The 22966-nt window shown below is 44.3% G+C and overlaps 1 protein-coding gene across 1 annotated transcript in view; it reads left to right on the top strand.

The window, feature by feature from the left end:
• Positions 1 to 681: 681 nt before the first annotated feature.
• Positions 682 to 22966, top strand: part of NRK (Nik related kinase) — a 99198-nt gene continuing 76913 nt past the window's right edge. The window contains exons 1-2 of the mRNA XM_030448820.1: positions 682 to 1027; positions 5621 to 5686. Of these exons, the coding sequence (XP_030304680.1) occupies positions 971 to 1027; positions 5621 to 5686 (123 nt within the window). The 5' untranslated portion in view covers positions 682 to 970. The remainder of the gene's footprint in view (positions 1028 to 5620; positions 5687 to 22966) is intronic.

Raw genomic sequence — 22966 nt, 5'->3', positions numbered from 1 at the left:
CCTGCTAAAAAGTTTATTCCCATCTTTCTTTAAATCTCCAAGTACTAAAAGGCTGCAATAAGGTCTCTCTGGGGTCTTCTTCCCAGGATGAAGAACCCCAGCTCTCTCAGCTTTTCCTCATGGAAAAGATGTTCCAGCTCATGTCCTCCTGGTTGCCTGTGTTGTGTGTGGGGCCAGGCTCCACCGTGACTGTGGCTGCTGTGGCACACGTGTGGCTCTGAAGTGGGAGCAGCATCGTGTCACCTCTGTGGGCTTGCATTTGCATATATTTATCTGTATATATAGTCACTTTCAGGAAACAGTCTAGGAGTGTTTGCTTTTTTTTGTTTTCAAATGTAGTTTTCTGGGTTTTGAAGGTGGGGTTTGTTTGTTACTTAGTTTATTTGTTTGTTTTATATGGCTGGTGTAATTTCTCTCAGCCTGGGGCCCCGGACTGTCCCTGTGTGCTGTCTGCGAGGGGAAGCTCCTGGCTGACAGCCGGGAGCCCCTGGGCTCTCTTCCCTCCCGCTGCCCCTGGGCGGCTCTCGGTCAGGCAGCAGCGAGACCCCAGACTTGGGGTCCCTAACCCTGAACCCCCTTTTCTCTCCGCACCACCACCCCTCCAGATCCCTCCCTGCCCCCTGCAGCCCTCCGCAGACTCCCTCCTCCCTCTCCCCTCACCCCCTGCCCCGTTTTCCCCCTCCCCGCTCCGCCACCGGCCCCGGGGGGGTGTGGGGGTAGCGCTTGCTGATCCCCCCTTCACGGCCCGCGGCAGGTGTCCCCCGGCCCCCCCGGCACGGCACGTCACTTCCTCGCAAACTTTTCCCGAGGAACTGTCTCCCTCCAAGTTGCCGCCGGCGGCCGCCCGGCCCGGGGCTGCCTGCGCGGCCGCTGAGCGGGGAGGTTCCTCCCGGCCGGGCATGCCCGTCCGCCCGCCCGCCGCACCGTTAGCGCGGGGCCGCCGCTGAGGGCCGCGCCGCGGGGCAGCGCCATGGCCCGGGACTGCGCCGCCCGCAGCCTGGACGGCATCGACCTGGCGGCCCTGCGGGTAAGGAGGGAGGGAGGGGGACGGCGGACCGGGAGACCCCCGGGCTGGGGGCTGCTCCTCGCCTGCGCCGCTGGGCTCTGCGAAGGCTTCACCCGATTTTTTTAATTCCCCCACCCTCCTCCCCTCCCCGTGTATCTTGAGGGGGTTTCGCTCTGCCGCGTTGAGCAGAGACCCCGGCGCTGCGGGGTACGGGTGGGACAGCCGTGCCGGTGTCAGCGCGGTGTCCCGGCCGGCCTGGCCGAGGAGAGAAACCCGGTACCGTACAAACAGGCGGTGCCGGAGCAGCGGAGGGGAGAGGGTTCGGTTCGTGCTGCCGAACGAGGAGCCTTGGGTCCCGGCGGAGCCCGTCAGCCCCGAGCCCGCCCGGTCACAGGCGGGACAGAGAGGTCGTGGTCCCCGAGCTGTCGGGATGGTCCCGGGGAGCGCTGCGCTGCTCGGCCGGGAAGGATCCCCCGGGGAGGTCCGTCCCCTTTCAGGATAACACATAATTCCTACTTATGTTCTTAGGGGTGATGTGAATGCTGTGGAGTGAAAACAAATGAGAAATCAGGATTTTCTGGAAGAAAACGTGCGGGGGAGGGGTGGGAGGTTGTTTTTTGTGGCTTTTTGTTGAGGCTTGGGCTTTTTCTTTTTTTTTTTTCTCCAAAACCAAAAAAATCAGCATTCACCTCATTTGTTATGATTTTTTTCATTATGCTCTTCTGTCTTTACATTTTTACCATAATCTAAACGTTGACCACATTATAAAAGCCACTCTGTTAGTGTTTCACCTCCACAAGCAGTTAACAGGGTTGTGTATGATGCCCCTTAATTTCACTTTGTGTTTTTTACCTAGAAGCTGAGCACCCATCAACCCTGTTCAACCAAGTCAGTTTTTTTCTGGGGCACCCTCCACAGAAGAGGGAAGAAGAGTTCAGTTGTGACTAAAAGCAGTCAGTCTCAGACAGTGAAACCAAAGCAAGCTACTTTCTAAAAATATCAGGGAAAAAAAAGAGGGCTGGGAGAAGCCTTTGCAATAATCACATGGTGAGAAGGGTGTTCCAGACAAGAGGCTAAAAGAAGAAAGGCAGCAGAGACAGTAATGTTTGTGAAGATGGCACAGGCTGCTGGCTAGGCAAGCAGAAGTTTAACCTGGCTCTGCTCAGTGAGACAAAATGATGAAAGTTCTTCTTTAGAGCTTTAGTGGGTGAATCTTACCTCCTGAAGTAAATGATAAGAAACCACTGTAAGTCAAAACTGTCCAGTGCAGAAGACTTACAGATCCCTTCAGCCTAGCAAGTTCAAGCCTTGGTAGCAGAACAGGACACAACTATTCTTTCAGAGGAGACCTTTTCATCAACTCAGGAGCCTTAGTTTAGGGTTTGACTTCATCAGGAAATGGGACATGAGTGAGGCTGGGCTGTAGAAATTATGTGGAGACAAGTGCTTTACTTTTGCCATGTCTTAGGTGTTCCTGGAGCCAGTAGGAGCTGCCTGGTGTTGTGCTCCCACCAACCTCACTACCACCAAGAAGTCCAGTGAGGAGGCATGGCTGTGGCTGGTGTTTTCAAACAGCATGAGCTGGCCTTGCTCCCCTTCAAGTGGATGCTCAGCAGGGCTTCCCCCTTTTCCTGAGAAGAGATGGTTTGTGTGGTGGTTTCCAAATATTACTGGAGCATCTCATTGGGGTTCTTCTGTCCCGGGTTCATCAGGACAATCAGATGCTTTAGAAGCTGCTGATCTCAGTATTATGTGCTGAGGTGTAGAGGTCCTGTAGAAGAACTTGAACTTCAGGCACCTGTATCTTGTTTAGCTGCAGAGATTGTGAAAGTGAGTTTCTGTTGGGCTCTTGTTTTTCATTCTGCTTTGCAGCGAAGATGGATGTGGCCTGGATGCCTCTAGGTCAGCAGTCTGGCTCTTGCCTTTTGAATACTCTGCAGATGACTTGCAGGCAAGCAAGAAGGCCACCATATGGTACAATGCATTACAGTAATTAACCTTAAAGTGATGAATGTTCAGGCCAGGATTTTGGCATCTGTCAAAGTGAACCTTGCAAGTTGGCAGGGGTTGGCTGGGGAAGGGGTAGAGGACCACAGGGCTTAAAAGGTAGCTGAAAGGAAGCTGAGAAGAAGCACTACATCACAGATAATACCAAACTCCAAGATAATTAAGAAGTTGGCCCATTGTGAAGAATGCCAGCAAACGATGCAGTACTGATATCCAAGCAAACAAGGGCAATCCAAGGACCAAAGTCAAGGCTCAGATTAATATCCTTTAACAAGGCTCGATTCACTACGGTGTCCTGATTAAAAGAAGAGAGATGGCCAAGTATTTTGGCTGCACTCAGAGCTGCAGAGGCTTGAGGCATTAATGCTAGCAATTGGCTAGCAAAGACAGGGCAGGATTTTGCCTGTATTAAAGTTAATGCTAACATTTATTTAGATAATTGTTTGGGGTTTTCCTTGAGTGTCTGAAACCTTCAGAAGCAAGCTGTTGAGATGCTAAATCAAAATTAAATGGATTGGAGGGAGAGAGAGAAGATGATTTTGAAGCTTATTAAACCATTGTATTTGTGTAATAAATAAGCTTAGAGAAGAAGAGCAAGGACAAAGGATGCATTTAAGAGAGGCACAGTTGCAAACCCTGAGGTGAGAAATATATTTCAGATTCCTGTAGATTTCCATGCACTATGGACACTTCTTAATTCAGCAGTGCTGCTTTCTGCAGAAGAGGTGTGTAAATGGGGAGCTGCTCGTGCTGCCTGAGAAGTACAGTAGGTACTGTGCATGGGGGCCCTGGTCTGGAACAGTTCCTCAGGGAGCTGCTGTGAGGTTTACTGCATGGACCACGTACAACCCAGCGCTGTGGGAAGGGTGCACATGAGGCAGAGGTGTTTAGAACCAACCTGTTTCTTTATCAGCAGCAATGCCAATTAATTATTTCAGCTCTTCTGAAGCAGAGTGCATGACTCATTTATATCCAAGAGTAGTGGAAGTGAAAAATGAAGACATGAGAAGGAAGCAAAACACTTCACAAAGATCCCAGTGTTGCAAGCACTCTTTTGCTTGTGCTTAGCTCCATACACAAGTGGTCCCAGTGGTTACCTTTTGTGTGAGGGCTTTTGGCATTGGGGTTGAAGTCTAGAAGGTCATACCTTACTAACTCATCTTAAAAATAAGAAACAGAAATTATGCAGACTGGCCTATGTATGGGTCATAAGTAAGTGATTTCATCTGGTTTGTGCATTGTTAGTTAGTTGGGGGTTTTTTTTCAAAAAAAGAAGTCTTAACCAAGGAAGCATAAGATTAAAACTCATTTAACTTAAAGGCAATAATAAATTAACTTTCAGTTGTGGAAGTCTGTTCTGTGTTGCTCTGACAGTGAAAGCTATTGCCATTTATCAGAACAGTTATGCCAGTAAAGGCCAAAGCTGCTCAGGAAAAAGCCTCTATATTTCCACTGGGATTTTGCCTAAGTAAACTTTACCATACCAGATAGAAATAGAGCATTATTTATAATAAAAGAAAGTGGAGAAGTTGCTTGATACCTTAAAAGAAAAAAAAAAAAAAAAGTTTTGCAACCAGGGTCATAAAATTGTACTTCTGAGATAATGTTTTCCTGTATTGCACCCCTCAGCAGTACCAACAGGCATCAGCTGACATGAGAGATTGCTGAAACAGATGTGGTAAAACTGACATATGGATTTAATAATATTTCATATAAATCTCTCAATGATATCATCCCAAGAAATGAGCGGACTGATAAATGACTCAGCCGGGAATCAAGAAACTGGTTTATTTAGTTTTTAATGTTTTTATGTAAACCTCCTTTAACTGAAGCAACAAATTTCTTAAAAACGAGGTGCACATTTCCTTGCCCATGCCTTGCAACAAGATGGTCTTCCTATATCTGTAAGGCTGCAGCATATCATTACTGGGGGAGGGCACCTGCTGCAGTGGCTGGTTTAGAGCAACTGGTGCTAAATTAGTAGCACAAAAGTTGGTTTAAGTGATCCCTGACATTGGAATCTTTTGTGTAAATTTACAGTAATCTAGTTCAGGTTCCATGCCACAACTTCAGTACATCAGTCAAATTTGCAGCTGAGCATTCCCAGCCTGCCTGTAGTGTTAAGATTGCCTGGGACAGTACATTTTCCTGTTTTTTAAAGTAATTAGGCTCAGGTGCTTTATAAAGTAGTTTTTCAATTCTGTTGCTTAGGTTCTTTCCTTTTCCTTGTTACATTGCTGGTTCCAAGTGTTTCATAGTAGAAGACAGCAGTTCAGCCTCCAGGCCAGCTCAGTGTTTTAAGGCTTAGAGGAAGTCTCAAGTTTATTCCTTATTCTACTGGTAAGCTGAGGCTGTTGAATTCTTTTTATTTGTCCCCCATTTCCATTTACATGTTGTATCTACAAATCTTCATGGAGTTGTTTTGTCCATCGAGTTTTGAGTGGCTTGATTGAAAACTTTAATATTAAATGTATTTACCCTTCAGTGTGTAATACTGATCATCAGGAGATGTGCCACAGATGTTTTAATTTTGATTGTGTGCAGTTATGTGCCATTACAAACTGGCTGCTTTGCTGCAGATTATGTTATTTCTTTTGCTTCTTGCAGGACCCTGCAGGAATATTTGAACTGGTGCAGGTTGTTGGAAATGGGACATATGGACAAGTCTATAAGGTTTGGATGCCTCTTTGATTTACGATGCTTTTCTTGGTAAAGCTGTTTTTCCTAAAATGACCATTTGAGAAGGCAGACAATATTGTTCCAGTAATAGTCTGTTTTATCTTGCTGTCTTTTCTGTGTCACTTGCAAAACTCTGTGCCCCTTCCTTCTGCCCTGTTTTCCTGTCTTTTCACTGCCATGGGTCAGGTAAGTGTGTTGGCTTTTGTACTGACTTCCCTCTGCCCTGCTTTTTCTATCCTGTGATTATTTTCTTTTTTTTCAAAATTATTTAATAGATGGCTGGCACAAATTAATATCAGCAATGGATAAATTTGGCCTGGAGTGAGTGGGGAGCTCAGCTAAGATTAGAACAGCAGTTCAAGACAGAGGTGTCAATTAACCCCGCTCAGCAGGCAGGCTGTGAAGTTTTTGATTTCCATTATTACCTTTTTTGCTGTGATATCAAAGCAGAACTACCAGTCCTACAGCAATTAAACCTTGTCTGCAGTAACATACTAGGTACAGGGTGCAATGCTCTCCCTATCTAGTTACAAGAACTAGCTTAGAAAAGTGTGCTTTTGCTGCTTTTCCTTTGCTTTTTTGTGCCTTTCCTAAGAACAATCAGACATGATAAAATAGGGAACCGAGTGTGTTTTTTTCCCATTTGGAGGAAGAAGACGGAGGAAGCAAAAGTCTGTGCTGCTGAACCCTTGGAGGTAGATCAGAAGATCAGTGGCATTGGGGGAAGCTGTCTGGTCTTGCTGCTCCACCTCATCCCACTGCCAACGAGCATGATAAAGAAGTCTGTGTCAGGGCAGGCTCTTTCTGCATTGATCCCCTGCTGCAGGAAGAATGCAGAAAAGGGTCCTCATGCAGAAATGCTCATCCTTCTCCAGGTTCCAGTGTGTCACATTTCAGCCCATCCTCTCTGGTGGCAATACTGCTGTGATTGTGTTTTAGTTTCCCTTTGAAACTGTAGATACCCTTCTGAAGATTCTGGAAAATCCTCTGCAGAAGCAGTTCTGGGGAGGTCGTGCTTTCTCCCATTGCATTTTTTTTTAAATTCAGTTGTATGTCAGAAGCAGGATCTTTCTCATGCAACTTTGTTGCTGAGTTGTTTCTGAGACTGGCATACAGATACTGAGGTCAGTGATACTAAGTTAAAAATAGAGGCCCAGGGGTCCACATGGACGGGTTAGAAGCTAGGACATATTCAGGGGTGCTGTTGTCAGTGTCACCACAGAGTTTGCTACCTGTGAAAAAATATTAAAGCTTCCAAATGGCCTTTGAAATAGCTGCCTTTCTTTTCATGCCTGGATTTATTTTATGTTGGGAGAGGAAAAAATTCAATCTAATTTTATTCTAAGGATGGTGAGAGTGAATCAGCTGCTTAATCGTGGCAGAAAGAGGAAGGAGCAACATAGTTTGCTTCTCTGCTTCAAATGAAAATGTTTTGAGCTATTGTGTGGCTCACCAGAGCGTTAGTTGCCAAAATGTGTAAGAAATATGGACAATGACAATTAAATATTGTAACTAAAGACTGCTCTCTGCTGAGCATGCAAGAGACCAGAGTCTGATGCCTCTGGATAATGGGTGATTTGAAGCTCTTCTCATTCTGTACTTGGAATGGCTGCAACATCTAAGCAGGGCACTGAGACAGGGTCATGCCAGGCTGAGGGGAAGCTTTGTGCCCGTGTGTCACGCGATGGAGAGCTGATGGGCTGGGTGACCCTGGCTCCGTGCAAGCACACCCAGCACAAAGGCTTTGTTCATATAAACACGTGATCACTGAATGTGTTGGGTGTTTTGCTGAGACTTGCTTAGGGGATGGAGCTGCTCTTTGTGGGAGGATAACAGCGAGCCTTGCAGCTGAAGAAGACAAATGATGACAGCTGAGGTGGAAAGACACAAAGTGTGTGCTCCAAACTGCAAGCAGTCAGCTCGGTCTCCACTGTGAGCAGGTTTCACACAGCCCAAAGCTCCCATGTCTTTGGAAATATCAATGCAGAACATGTTGAGCAGCAAGTGAATGTACTCAGCTGGTATCTTCCTGGTGCCAGCCATGCAACCAGACCAAATGTCTTGCTTCCTCTGAAGCAGCTGCAATGGAACAACTGCTTCTGAAGTGATCATAAAAAGTTAGGCTCTGGTACCCACTTTTCTTTTTCAGTGCTGTGTAATATGTCCTTCAGTCTATACAATGCTAGAACTGATGGAGTTAATTAGGGAATGCTGGTGTAATTTTGTACTTTGTCTACTACAGGCATGTGATCATAAATATTTAAGTTACAAAGTACTGGGAGTTATTCACATAAAGTACTCATGTCATTACAGCACTTCTTTTAATCTCAAGAGGTGTCAGTATCTCCCCTACATTCAGAAATAGATACACATAGTAGTTTGCACATAATCAAAGCACAGCTTGTTTCAGGCTAAATAAACTATGTCCAAGATTACTAAATTGCTTGGTTGGCTGTGAAGATGATTCATAAGGCACTGTGTCTTAATATCTACAGCTCCATAAGAATGAAAATAAAATTTAGACGATTCATCATTAAATTTGGAAAACAATGTTTAACAGATTTATTGAAGGAGAGTATTGTTCATGCTGAATTATTCCAGGCTAGTTCCACTTCAGTGTCTTTTTAAATTAAATGGAAGAGGTATAAAATATACCCATGATAATGCTGGAGCTGTCTAGAAATGTCATGAAGTCAGGATTTGCATATACTAACTGACCAAAAACTAGCAGATTTTTTGACAATTTATGAAGTAGTAGGACATAAATATGCCAGTAATGACAACCTCAGCCTTTTGAAAAGTATGATTTAGATACTGAAAAATCAGATGGTACCCAGAAGTCATGAGACTTAAGCTTCTTTATCTCTTGAAATGACAGATGAGTTTTTCAGTTAAATTCTGGGTTCTGGGAGCTGAAATCTAAAGAACAATATTTTGTAAGAGGTGAATCTGGATAATGTCACGGAAGGTGGGATCAGAGGGTCTTCTCTGAAGGCAGCTGGGAGTAGTGCATTTGCTGGTGGTTGGGGAAGTACAAGTACTTGCTCTTTCATGCCTTTGTTACCTGAGCTTCAAAGTGCTGATGGTCATACTGTGTCCAATCTCTGCATCATCTCCACCGAATGCAAATGAAAAAGCAAAGTTTTGGAACATCCCATGTACTGCTTTTTGTAAGGATTTTCCATCTTCCTGGGACCCCTTGAGGCCAGGGACCACAGAGACCCTGTGGGGCATGAGGGTTTGCCCTTCAAAGTATGGAGGCCAGTGGTCTGGTGCTGATCAGTAATGACCTTCAGACAGGGCAGGGCAATGTTTTTATCACGTAACTGTCAGTATCATCTGGGAGGAAGTGTGATTGCACAAGGTGTCACCCACAACTTCTTGGGTTTTGCTTCCTCCTTGGGCTGCAGCTGCGATGCCTTGGAACCCATTCTTGACAGGCTGCCTGGGCAGTCTGGAATTGGGTGTCATTTGGGATGGCAATAAAACTGCATAAACCATTTGGAAATTTTAAAATACCTTATTTTTACTTGCTAGCATTTGCTGCATTATTGTAACAGGATGTACAAGTTCAAGTTGGTACCTTTGAAAGCACTCTGAAGCTGTGGGAACTGCTCTTGGTGTGCTTGAGGCTGCATCTTGCAGTGTAGGTTATGGCTGTTGAGACCTGACTGACAGTGTTCTGATTTGAGAAATTCTTTGCCTATCCCCATTACCTCCAGAACTTTAATTACATGGATGCCTTGTTTTCCCTCCACTGTTGGACTCTCTTGCTGTGAGCATCTGGATGGTGATCGTGTGTCACCACTGATGTAGAACAGTTGTGTCTAGGTCTGTGGTTGTGCATTTAGTAATAACTAAACTGTAAGTTGGGGAGGGGAGTGATTTTTTTTTATTTATTTATTTTTAATTTGTGGTTTTGTGTTTTTCTGGGGGGAAGCCTTCATCTGTTTGTTTCATATTCTTCCATGAGAGGCATTTCTTCAGTAGGAGCCTGTGAACTCATTTTCTATCTTTTAATTGCCAGTGCAGGGTCATTTTTCTAACGGGTGCATGGGGAAAAGCAGAGATGGGGCAACTGAAGTGTGTGCCATTTTTTAAGTGTTTGGGTCAGAAAATTGCTCTTGAGCTGTAGAAGAGACTGTGGGACTCTGAGTTTATAGCTGCTTTGGTTTTTTAGTTGTCAAGATGAAGAGGAATTGCTCCTAATGTGACTCATTCAGCTGTGCTCTGAGAGTCCTCATCCTTCTAAAAAAGTTTTCATTGGCCAAATGAGGTCAGCAGCAGCATCTGTGCAATCTGCTCGTTTTCTGCTATCTAGAGGCACCTGACTGGGGCTTTTGACTTCCTTTGTCTTAATGATGTGGATTAGCCCTCTCTTGAGGTCAGCATTTTTGAGTGGCCCTGGGAATGAGGGGTCAGTGGCTGTGGCGAGTTCCAGGGGCTGGTGTTTTTTGAGTGTGATCTTGTGGCCTCATGATAAACTATGGCAGATTTACATCTGGTCTGCGTGGAAAATGGTTGTATCTTTGGTGGAGTCTGAGGGCACAGGGAACACGAGAGAGGTGCTCTGCCTTGGGGCTGTGAGACTCAGAAGGGGAGAAGTGGCTTCCAGGTAATGAAGCTGATGGAGACAAAGCAGGGCTGGGATGAGGCTTAGCAGAGGGTGGAAGAAACCCTGCCCCCTGCAGTGGCTGTGCACAGTTAATAGTTTTGTTTCTATGTAGTCACACAAAACTTTGGCTATAAAAAGGACACAAGTCTGAGTTTTTTGTTTTGTTTTGCTTTTTTTTTTTTTTTTAAATATAGGTGCTTCTTGGCATTCGTCATGCTTCAATTGTTGACATGAGTTATCAGTTATTCTATTTTTGATGTACAGTGACAGGAGTATATTGAAGCATAAATAGGACTTTTCAGTTTACCTTAAACAATTTCAAAGTCTTCTTAGTTCCTCATAATTATTTCATTGAATAACTGGCTGAAGTAGTTGAGACCAAGTTGGGAGTGGCAGGGGGGGCAACATGGGGACTTGGAGACTTGGTACAGTGTGGAAAGAACCACAAGACCGTGCTAAGTTATGAAGTGGTAAAGTCTGTGGACTCTGTTGAAAACCTTTTGTGATGGTAACACCTCAGGCAGCTACTGAAGGCTAAATGTGAGAATCATTGCAGTTTTGTTCAGTGCAATCCAGAAGGTGAACTTGTATAAGCTGAAATCTTCCAAACTGTCCCTTCTGGGGGTAGGTCAGAAGTAGCTACCTTCTGAAGAATGTGTCTTGAGGCTGAAATGCAATTCCAGAGTCTCTACAGTGCCGCAAACAGAAACATGAAAATGTCGTGTCATCTCGGGGCATTTTGTTATGGTTTGTGGTCAGATACAGTTTTCAAGCCAGTCACAGCCTTCAAGGCACTGAGCTTTGGATGAGTCAAGCAGGGAACTCTGTTGTTCTTCATAGAAATGAGAAAATGCTGCTTTCCATTCCACAAGCAGTTGGTAGCAGTGCTTGTTTGTCTATTCTTTTTCTTTATTTGGTTTTTTAGTAGCTGATTATCTTGTCCACATGAAAAAAAACCAGTTAATTATTGCAGGCAAGAGTGTATAAAAAAATATTGCTGCAGCATGCTGGATGGGGCCAACAGCTCATTGTGTAGATCCTTGGTTCTGCAGCGCAAACAAACAGTGGAGTGTGCAAATCCTGGGAACAGGGATCTCTTTTGGGAATAAGCCTGAACTTAATACGTGCTCCTGCTGTTGTAATAAGATCTGAAATGCTGTGGTGCTTATGAATGGGTTGTCTTGAAAGCTTAGTGTATATATGGCTGTAATATTATTAATACTCCAGTTTGGTGTTTCAGTATTCAACTTTATGCCCCTGATTTTAGTCATACTTGTGAAGCCCTCATACTACTAGATAAGTTTCTTCCTCTTCTCTCAGTTGTCTCCAACTCCTGAACATGCTCTCATACATGTCTGCATGCTTTTCTTAGAAGCTTCCTCACAACTGTGTTTGTGTTGGTCCTTTTCCTCTCTCAGAAAGATGTGAAGCTGGCAGTGCACCCTTGAATTAATGAGGAAAAAAATCAAGAGCTTGGCAAGCAGATCAGGGGATGTCATTACTTCCCCTTGCTCTTGTTTGGCCACACTTAGAATATAGTGTCCCATCTTTGCTCCCCCAGTTCCAGAGAGATATTGAGAAACTGGAGAGGGTCCAGCAAAGAACCACCAAGATGTTTAGAGGGTTCAAGAACTTCAACTGAGAAGAAGGAATGGCTGAAAGTATTGCAGTTTTCTCAACCTATGGAAGAGAAGGCTGAGGGCAATCAATTTACAGTCTTCAAGTGATTCAGTGATCTTATTTATAGAGGATGCACAGGGAACCAGGCAAAGGTTGCTCAGGTGAAATTCCATCTGGATGTAAGAAAAAAATTCTTCACTGTGAGAACGAGTCAACATTGGAATATATTTCCATAAGGGTGGTGGTGGAGTCACCCTTTCTGGAAATATCTGAGGCTCTTTGACATTGTCTTGGGTAACCTAACTTAAGACCCTGCTTTCAATAGAAGGTGGGACCATATATTCCCAGGGGTATGTTCCAATCTTGATTTAAGCACGGGACATGGGAATCTCAATGTATATATTATGCCTGTGGTAAATGCAGCCTACCAGGGTGTGAACAACTGGCTTGGAGAATACAAAATAAAAGTGGGGAGCATAACTTCTATTCAAAATAATGTATAAGCAATAGGTAATGTATCATGTGTATTTAGTTTTCAGAGCCAGGAAGATCTTTTGCAATAGTGTATGGTTTGTTTTGGTTATTTTTCAATTTTGTTTAATCTGGGCTTCCCTGCTTATTTGCATGTCAATGCCAAACCATATTCAGCACTGGAATTTAAACTAAGGGATCATACATGCGAAATTAATTAGCAAGTCGTGAAGTCCTGGTTCTAGTTAGTGAATATTTCAGAGGAATTCAATTAAGATTCTTAAGTGTAGGACTAGTTTATCAAAAATAGAAGAGGAAAGATGGGAAAAAAACCTTCCAGCTGTGGAGTGCTTATATACAATAAAGGCTCTTTGACTGAGCAGAGCAATGTACAATAATTAAATGTGCCATATCAGCCATTAAAGAATAGTAAAATCCTTGCAAGTTATTTGTTGGCAGGCCTGTCACTTCCACCTCCACCATATTTTGGATCTAAATGTCCATATTGGAGGGTGAAATGTACTTCCATCCTAAACTAGTGGCATTTTGAGCTCGTGTTGCATAACATAGCAGATAATTGTCCCTGGGAGTTGCTATTTTAAAGGTAAAAATAATATGCTAAAATGCACTGGTGATAATAGAAGCACAAGTACTTGAAATACTTCAAACTCTTAATTTGCTATTTAAGCACTTTGATACACTTGAAGCACCTCACTAGTGACATTGATTTCAATCCCCTTGATGGCCTTGCAGCTTCCAGAATCATGTCTACATGAAGACTGACCAGCACCCCACCATCAGAGTGGGGTGCACAGCCAGCACCACTGAAAACATGGTTTTTGTGCTCACTGCTGGGAAGAGCTCCTCCAGAGAGCAGATTTTGTGGTGCCTGCAGGTGTCAGGCAGGCTCATCAAGGCTCTGTCACAAAGCTGCTGTGAGTCCTCTGGGGATATCCAAGCTCTGGAGGAAAGCAGCATTTGGGCCAGCTGGGATGCTCCTGAGGCCTTGGAAGCCACATACAGCTGGTCTGTACAGCTATTCAGACTGCAGCAAAAGCTGGTGGGATGATGGTTGATCCCGCCCTTCTAAGACCTTTGTGGTGAAATGGAGTTTAAAAGCCAGTTTGCTTTGTCACCTGGAGTTGAGCAGCTTGCTTGGTCAGTAGACACAGTTGCAGGTCAGCCCCTTGTCCTGTCATAATGAAATTTCCTGTAAGTAATTTTAAATTGTAGTGTCCACTTTCAATTGTAAAATACATAGTGTGGTGAAGTTGTGCATCTCCTTGGCTGGAATTTGGCTTTCCTCAGGCTGCTGACCAGTGAGTGGTAAGTGTCCTTGTCTGCACAGATCTGTGAATACAGGTCTTAGGAAAAAAATTAAAGAAGAAACTATTTTTCAGCTGTTTGTAGAATACTTTTAAAATTATTTTATTATTATATTTGTGTGTTATGATGCTGCCTTTGGAACCTCCTGACTTTATGGGATTCCTGAAATTTTTTAAAGATTTGCTTTAGAGGCACCTTTTCAAGAGTCTTTTTTTCTTTATCTCCTTTTTCTCCACAAAAAAAAAAAAAAATGAAACTTCAGCAACTTCACAGATCACAGGGAGTGAGCCATCCAGAAGGCACACTTTGTAGCAAACTGTGCCTTTCCAGTACTCTGTGCAAGTGATGTTGGTAGTGAATATATAATGGCTGGCATGTGGTCTGTGGCAGTGCTTTTGGGGGCTCCCATTGTGTAAGAAATACACTTTTCATAAAGGTAAGAGGGGTTGGCATGGGCAGCTTGGGAGATGTAGATTTTTTATGTTTTGCCTCAGCCTATTGTGATTGCTTGAAAACCCATGAATTTGCTGGAAACGGAGTTCTCCTTGTGGCTGTAGCTATGAAAATTAAGGCAGTCCCTGTTTTGGTAAAGTGTCTTGGGATTCTGGTAAGAGGAATGAGTGTGTTTATGGAAGTGATTTGTGAGACTTGGTTAGCAGCCACTTAGTGAGCAACATGCTGGTTGGGAACAGCTCCACCTGAATCAAAATATCTTGAGTTCAACAGAAATGCTAGTGAGAAAATTTTGTAAGAAAGGAGTTGATTTTCCTTTTCTAACTTGGTTTCAGAAGCGTCAAAACGTTGCATTTCTTTGCTTCATTTCTGCTGGTGGCCTCAGGTGAGGCCAATCAGCTGATAAAGAGGTGGCACCCAACACTGCTGAGAGGGCTATAAGGGGCTGTGAAGACCTGCCCCACCTTCTGGTGGTCTCAGGTGAGGCCAATTAATCAGCTGATAAGGGGGCAGCACCCAGCACTGCTGAGAGGGATATAAAGGGCTGTGAGGAGCGCCAGTGACCGGGAGTGCGGCAAACAGGAATGGGGCGCAGCAGTTCGCACATGCAGGGCAAGCAGGAGCGGCACAGCCACCTCCCAGCTCTCTTGAAGGAGCAATGGTCTCCAAAAAAGCAAAACCTGGTGCTGTTAAGACGCAGGGTGTGTCCACAGAAATGGAACCCCTGAAGAGGGACAGCAAGAGGGACATCAGTTTTCCACAGTATGACAGGTTGTCCTGAGGACAGCTGGCTTCTGGAGCTTTTAGAAAGAAACAAGAATCTGAACAGCCCCACTGTAATCCAGAAGGAAACAGTCAGTGACCTACTGAGCTGCTTGGATCCCCACAAATCTATGGGACCAGATGAGATCCACCCAAGGGTGATGAGGGAGCTGGCAGAAGAGCTTCCCAAGCCTCTCTCCATCATCTACCAACAGTCCTGGCTCACCAAGGACACCCCAGATGATTGGAAGTTGGCGAATGTCACGCCAATCCACAAAAAGGGACGGAAAGAGGACTCAGGAAACTCCAGACCCATCAGCCTGACCTCAGTGCCTGGCAAGGTTATGGAGCAGATCATCCTGGGGGCAATCACACAGCACCTACAGGATGGACAAGGGATCAGACCCAGCCAGCACAGGGTTAGGAACGGCAGGTCCTGTCTGACCAACCTGATCTCCTTTTATGATTGGGTGACCCGACTGGTGGATGAGGGGAAGGCCTTTGAAACCGTCTCCCACAGCATTCTCCTGAAAAAGCTGTCAGCCCACAGCTTGGACAGGGGAACCCTGTGCTGGGTTAGGAACTGGCTGGAGGGCCGGGCCCAGAGAGTGGTGCTGAATGGTGCTGCATCAAAATGGCGGCTCTGGTGTCCCTCAGGGATCAGTGTTGGGCCCGGTTCTGTTTAATATCTTTATTGATGATTTAGATGAGGGGATTGAGTCCGCCATTAGCAGATTCTCAGATGACACTGAGTTGTGGGGACTGTGGATCAGATGGAAGGCAGGAGGGCTCTGCAGAGGGACCTGGACAGACTGGGGAGTTGGACTGATTCCAATGGGATGAGGTTCAACACGGCCAAGTGCCGGGTCCTGCACTTTGGCCACAACAACCCCATGGGGAGCTCCAGGCTGGGCACAGAGTGGCAGAAAGGGACCTGGGAGTCTGGATTGACAGGAAGCTGAACATGAGCCAGCAGTGTGCCCAGGTGGCCAAGAAGGCCAATGGCATCCTGGCCTGGATCAGGAACAGTGTGGCCAGCAGGTCCAAGGAAGGGATTCTGCCCCTGTACTCAGCCCTGGTGAGGCCACAGCTTGAGTCCTGTGTCCAGTTCTGGGCCCCTCAGTTCAGGAAGGAGCTTGAGGTGCTGGAGCGGGTCCAGAGAAGAGCAAGGAGGCTGTGAAGGGATCCAGCACAAGTCCTATGAGGTGAGGCTGAGGGAGCTGGGGGTGTTCAGGTGGAGAAGAGGAGGCTCAGGGGAGACCTCATCACTCTCTACAACTCCCTGAAAGGAGGTTGAAGCCAGGGGGGGGTCGGGCTCTTTTCCCAGGCAGCTTGCAGCAAGACAAGAGGGCATGGTCTAAAGTTGTGCCAGGGGAGATTTAGGTTGGATATTAGAAAGAATTTCTTTATGGAGAGGGTGATCAGCCATTGGAATGGGCTGCCCAGGGAAGTAGTGGATTCTCCGTCCCTGGAGATATTTAAAAAGAGACTGGATGTGGCACTCAGTGCCATGGTGTGGTAACCGTGGCGGTAGTGGAGCAAGGGCTGGACTTGATCTCAGAGGTCCCTTCCAACCCAGCCAATTCTATGATTCTATGAACATCCTTTTAACTGAGCAGGATGTTTAATATTTCATAGATTGTCTTTAGCACTGCATTCTTGGAAACAAAATAGTATCATACTGAAATAATTTTGCATTATCAAAATAAATATGTGAATATTAAAGTGAATTCTTTCCATGCCTTGAGGAGTGCTTACCACCAAAAGCTAGAGCAATTGGCAAAATGCTGATGTTTTGTTGAGGTTTGCTGAATACTGGAATTGATTAAATTATATTTCCCGACTGTAAAATTTTGCAGTTGCTACGTTTGGTACCAGCATTTTTGATACAATTTTTTCTTCTATTTCTGTTGCTAAAAGTGGAAAAATTTTGAGGGAAAGGGCATAAGAGAAATGTGTGGTGGCCTTGTGAAAATATTTATTTTGCTGAACTTGCTGAATGTTCTAACTTACTTGTTTATTATTATGCTACCATTTAGCATGGATTTTTTCCTAGTATTTAAAAAATAACAAAAGAATAACCAATTTACTGATTATTTCTGCTCTAGTAGATTTGTCTGGTCTTGTTTTACTCTTGGCTTTAAACCTATGAACAAAATTATACTAAAATATGCAACAAAACCAACGTAAATATGCATGTGGCTCAGATAATGGACTCTCAAATGTATTATTTACACAAATTGTCTGTGATGTTGTCTTGCTGTACTGAAAAAGGGAAAAGCCAGAAAAAATATCAGAAAAAGTGAAGTTTTTGCTTTGATATTTGCTTTTCACAGTTTAACATGAAATATTTATCGTAACAGGCTTCTTGGAAACATTCTGCCCCCAGAAGCCAAATTATATCAGCAAATATCCTGTTGCCTTTTATTAATATCAGGAGGTAGAGTTCTGTATTGGGGACCAATGTGAAAATCAGACTGTCGTGGTGAAATCTTAGTTTTTCATCAGTTGGTGACAGAGGGAACTGATCCCACATGTGCATTTTGCCCTGCAGAGGATAAGGAATTCTGATAAATGATTTGGGTGCACCAGACCATCCTTCCTGTGGGATTCCTTTTTTATGAAGGGTGGTTTGTTTCCAGAGACTGGAATATGTTTTGTCCTCTCTCCCTGTTGGAAGACTGACGGATTTTGCTGAAGCACAGGGTGTGCCCAGTGAACCCAGCAGCTGAGGAGCCCAGGACAGCTTGGACATTGGAGAGATGGTGTGTGCCAGTAAATGTGGTGCACTCAGGATACAGTGGGCTTTTTGTGCATGTGCAGATCAGCTTCAGTAGGTCTGATGTATCCCAAATGAACTGAGCTTTTGGATCACATGCCATTGAGTGGCGTGCATGTGCCTAGGCCATAGCTGGATGCCCAACTGGGACAGTGTCCTTGGCAGAAAAAGAAGATATAATCTGGAAAAGCTCTGTGTATTGTTATCTCCTCTCCATCAATATGCCTGAAAGTGGAGAAGGGATGAAGGAATAAAGAGATGCACCAACTTTCATTTCTTTTGGGTGCTTGAAAGATTTCAGGCAGAACTGTTTTGAATAGAGGAAGCTGCAAAACAAAGGCTGGAAACTCAGGTCTCTGATCCCACAGGCTGGAGAATAAAGGTTAGAGAGGATTTAGTATTCACCCTTCCCATGTTCCTCTCTTCCTTTCTTTGCATCATGATAGCTTCTAGGTACCCACTTTGCAGAGGAGTTTCATGTCAGCACAGGAATCTGCACTGACAGAGTGATCAGGATTCTGCATATGTTTGCAAAGCACCTACTGCGTTCATGGGGCTGTCCACGCAGTCACAACAAATTCCTGGATAGGTTGTGTAATGTCATTTGTCTTGGTGCTGTTTCCAACTTCACAGTTCCCTGACCAGGAAGGAAGGAAAGTGGTCTTACCAGCCCCTGGGTGATGCTTGGAGCCTGCGTTGCATTTGTCCTTTCTGCCATGCAAATGGGTTTTGACTGTCAAAGTGAGGAGATGAAAGACAGCTTGGCTTTCTGAGCTTTTGTGGTTGCTGTATCCTGGATTGTTTACATTACAGAGTTTTGGCAGACCTCTCCCTTTTGATGTTACTAATGTTAAAATATATATTACAGAGATGGGCTTCTAGTCTGACTCTGACAGGCTTCGACCATATGGCTCCAGGCTCCTCTGCTACCCTTTTGATGAAGGCAGTGCTGGGAGCTGGACCAGGGCCAGGCAGGGGCTGTAGATGACAGTGGAGTGAGGGATGGAGATGACACATTGCCACATAAACTGGGATTACTAATGGGGAGCTTGGCTGGTTGCATCCTGTTGTGTTTAAGGTACTGCCTGAACTTCCAGAGGGGTTGTTCCCTCAGATTATGGGAGCATGTGCCAACAGTGGGTTTTCCTTCCTTTCTGGCTTCCTTTATTGCTGGGCAAGTAGCATAAATGTCACTATACAGTGCCTTGTTATCTAGGCTATTCACTGCCCGTAGTCATTGTGTGATACAAAGTCTCCAGAGATTGTCTGATGCGTTTTCATTCCCAGGGATCTCCTTCTAAAACTGCAAACGTGATCAGAAAGAGAAACAAGGAAGCTGCTGCTTCTGCACTTTTCCTCCCCCTGGGGCAGGCTGCTGACTGTGCGGTTCTCTAGGTGTATTTCCAGGAGCTGGTTGTGATCTGATAAGCCACGTCTGGTTTGTGTCCTGGCTGCCAAGGAGGACATCCCTGTTTGTGCACCAGAGCTGGCTGAAGGAACCTTTGCTGGCAAGCAGTGTTTGAATTCCATGGGACAATGCAGAGGGCTTTACATCTTCATTTTGTTTTCTTTTTAATTTTTTTTCCCTCCCTCCTGTGCCATGCTTACACTACCCCTGTTTGCTATCAGCACAGGAACCCATTTCTGCAGATGTGCTCCTGAGGTTTAGTGTGTGACTCGTGTGCTCATGGACAGGGCTGTGCTGGTGCTGTTAGGTCAGGGGGGTGTGCCTGGTGCTGGTGAGGAAGCAGAGCAACAGCTCTCTTGAGGTTTGGTAAAAAAGAGTTTCTTATGTTATTTTTCTTGACTTCCTTTTGTTTTGGGAGAAAAAAAAAAGTTTTAGCAGGTAGAAGGTTGTTGCCTTGCCACAGAAACATGTTCTTGTATTTATGGCTGTTGTGAAGGCAGAACCACTCACTAGCTGGACCCACCCTTGACTGTGGCCAACATTTGCTGCCCTAGATAGTGAGAAAAACCCCTGTTCTCATTTGATCCTGAGACATATGAATATGAGGCTTACACCAGTCAGCCTTTTAATCAGTGTTAAATGCTGACTTCCCAAAGCCAAAGTCTTTTAAAAAAGAAGTAAAAGCTGGTAACAAAACTAAATGGGAGTGCTTGAAGAGTTTGGCATTAATCTCCATTCTCTTCTATTAAAGCCACTGCTAAACTGTACAGACAGAAGTGGAGCTATGCAAAAGATGAGCACTTTGGAAAATCCATTGTGGCTGGATCAGTGAAAAGGAAATGCCAACCAAACCAATGCAGGCCAGTGAGAATGTCCACACAGAACAAAACTGAGATGGAAATACATTTCTAATTAAATTGGGTCAAACCATATGTGCAAACTAGGTCTTTAAAAGTGAGTATTTGGAACTTAATCTTTTACAGTCCTTTGCACATGATGTTATTTCTTTTACCTATTCAAAGTGGATGAAAAATCCTAACAGTGGCATGCTGATGCTTTATGCTCTCCTTGCACTCATTTGATTATAGAGTAAATGGCAAATAAGAAACAGTGCTGGGGAGCCAGTTCTTAAATTGGTCCCAGTGACTAATTCCAGAACACCTTCTTGATTTGTATTTGCTTCTCTCTAACCTTTCTATTACTGAATATAGTTATTGTCTTGTGAAAACAGATATTAAAAATGCATATCTTCTGTAAGCCTCAGTGGTACAAACATGAAAACACTTTTGCAATGTTAATGCTAAGACTAGAGGAAAGAAGCCTAAAAGCACTGATGAGAGATGGGTTTATATATCAAAGTAAATCTTGAAGTTGTCTAAAACTTCATGGGTTTTGAGGGAAAACTAAATGGTGAAACTAACAAAATGCAGGTTTGTCTTTTCTTATCCTGTCCTCCACCTCTGACCTTGGCAGTCCCAGTTCCTTTGCTGATCCCTTAGCATCTCTGCTAGCTTGTACACTTGTGGTCAACACAACCAACCCTGGGCAAGAGCCACCTGTGCCAGGGCTGGCTGCCTATGGCCCCCTTCTCCTGGGGCGCTGGGAGGAAACCATGGAACCCACCCTGCATCCCTCCCCTCCAAAGGAAGGGAGTTTGTCTCCATCTCTGATTTGCACAGAGTATGTAGGAATTGATTTATCTTTGAGATTTCTATCTGTCTGTCAGTTTGGGTTGAAGTGAGCTGGCAGGTTTAAACAAGGTTGGATGCAAGGGCAGCATGATCAGGTATGCCTTGTTTTCTTAAGAAACCTGGCTAAGCTGCTGTCTGTGATAGTGCAGGAAAGCTTGTGATTCCCTGTAATCCCATGTCCCTCCCTGAACCTGAAGGGTTGGAAACCAGGAGGCCATACAAAGCACTCAGGAGGTAGGTGTTCTGGTGTGTTGTTTTCACATGCTCTTTGATCACTGTTATTTTTTAAGGCGCTTTTGTTGTAGCTAGACAACTTCTTATTTAAATTTCTCTTCTTTAAATATGTGCATTGGCAGCACTGCAGAATTTGAGCTGACCCTGTGAAATTTTTCTCTGGCTCGTATTACCAGATTTATCCTGAGGAGCAATGTGCTGGCAGTGGTGTGTTTTGGCATCTGCATGTGGATGACAGAATATGCAAAGAAGCTGCAAAAGGAAGTTAGTTTGAAACTTGTGGATGGTTAAACTTTTAAAGTAAATTTTTAACTGAATGCAATTAGATGATGTTAAAGCAGAGGTGCCACATTTTGAAGCTTACGTTATACATGTGAACCAGACTTAAGATACTTGCTACTCCACATTTCTCCAGCAAGCTGCTGGCATGAGCTGGGTGCCTTGTGGAATGTTTAGGTTGTTTTGCTGTTTTGTTTTTTCTTTCTTGACAGCTGCTTTGTGATGGGATGCAACTGGTTAGGCAGGCTATTGCCATTACAAGCCAAAGGCAAGCAGAGGGTTTAGAGCTTGGAAAATGAGAAGTGGGTTTGAGACTGAGTCATGGGAAGGGTTTTGATACAACCTCATTGACACTTGATTTTCCATGGGCTGGGCCAGTGGATTCCAAACTTTTAGTTTTGAGTATTTGTATATGTGCTGGTGTGTGTTTGTGTGCACTTTTGTCCATTGTACTTTGGGCCCCATTGTATTTGGTGTTGAACAAGTTTATGGAAATGTTGTTACTGCCTGGGAAAGCTTCATGTGATGTTCCAACTTACAAATCTTGGATGAGAAGAATCCAGTCAAATCTTCATGGCTATGAACTTTGGGTAGCAGCAGTACAGTTGGTTGTCACTTTTACACAAATTGACACAATGCAGTAATAGCACAGATTAATTTCTTCTGCCACAAAGTCTGAACTCAACTGCTGATGGGATCAGTGTGGATCTTCTCCAACAGAGAAAGCATTGAATATACACGTTTTAAAAGTTGATTTGAAGTGGCATTTGTTTTGCTTGAGAAATTTGACCTTTTATGGGATACATTCAGATCCAAGAAATACAACAGCATAAACGTCAGTGGAGCCAGAACTGAATGCAAGAACCCAGGTGTTAAGAGAAACCATCATTAGCTGTTGGTGGGAAGTCCTGCACTGCAGGGACTGTCTGAGGGGGCAGGAGGAGTCTCCAGCCTGTACTGGGGCTTTGTTTTTATATTACCCATTTACGTGGTTCACCATACAGTGCACTACTCCATCTTACATTGTAGCAAATGAATTTGAGTTATTTAAACAGGCAAGACAAGGAGATGAAAGTTTAAAAATTTGGTAGAGCTGTTCAAGTGTTAATTACAGGAAACTCTTGGTCCCTTTGTGACCAATTCTTCCAATGGTTAGCTCCTGCTTTTGCTTTATACGTGCTGGTAATTATGCTTGTCTGCATTGCTTAAAGCTTTCTGGTTCTTCAGCTGTAATGTGTTTAGCTGTTTTCTTGAAATTATTCTGCATAGGTATTTTTTAATTTTTTTTTCCCTCTCAGGAGTTCACTGTTCATTTTTCTCTCTGCCATGGCTGACTTCAGTCCTTACAAGCAATACAGAAAATTAAAAGATATGTCACTGAACAGTAATTCAAGAACTAATACTGCACATCTGACCTCTAGTTTGCTCAGGAGGAGAACATTTGCCAAATAGGCTTCTGCTGTATAAAGCTGATGAGATCAGTTTAGAAAAAAAAATAACACCAAAGCTCTTAACAAATTCAGGTTTTTTTTCCTTACAAAAGTGAACTTGAAGCACTGGTCCTTAGTTTAGTTAGAAAAGCAATGTATCCTTTACTTTGAAGAATAATTAGAAGGGTAGTCTGCTTTTGTTTTGG

This window comes from Calypte anna, chromosome 4 (genome assembly GCF_003957555.1).
Source record: "Calypte anna isolate BGI_N300 chromosome 4, bCalAnn1_v1.p, whole genome shotgun sequence".
NCBI lineage: Eukaryota > Metazoa > Chordata > Aves > Apodiformes > Trochilidae > Calypte > Calypte anna.
This window is presented reverse-complemented; position numbering and strand designations above follow the sequence as displayed.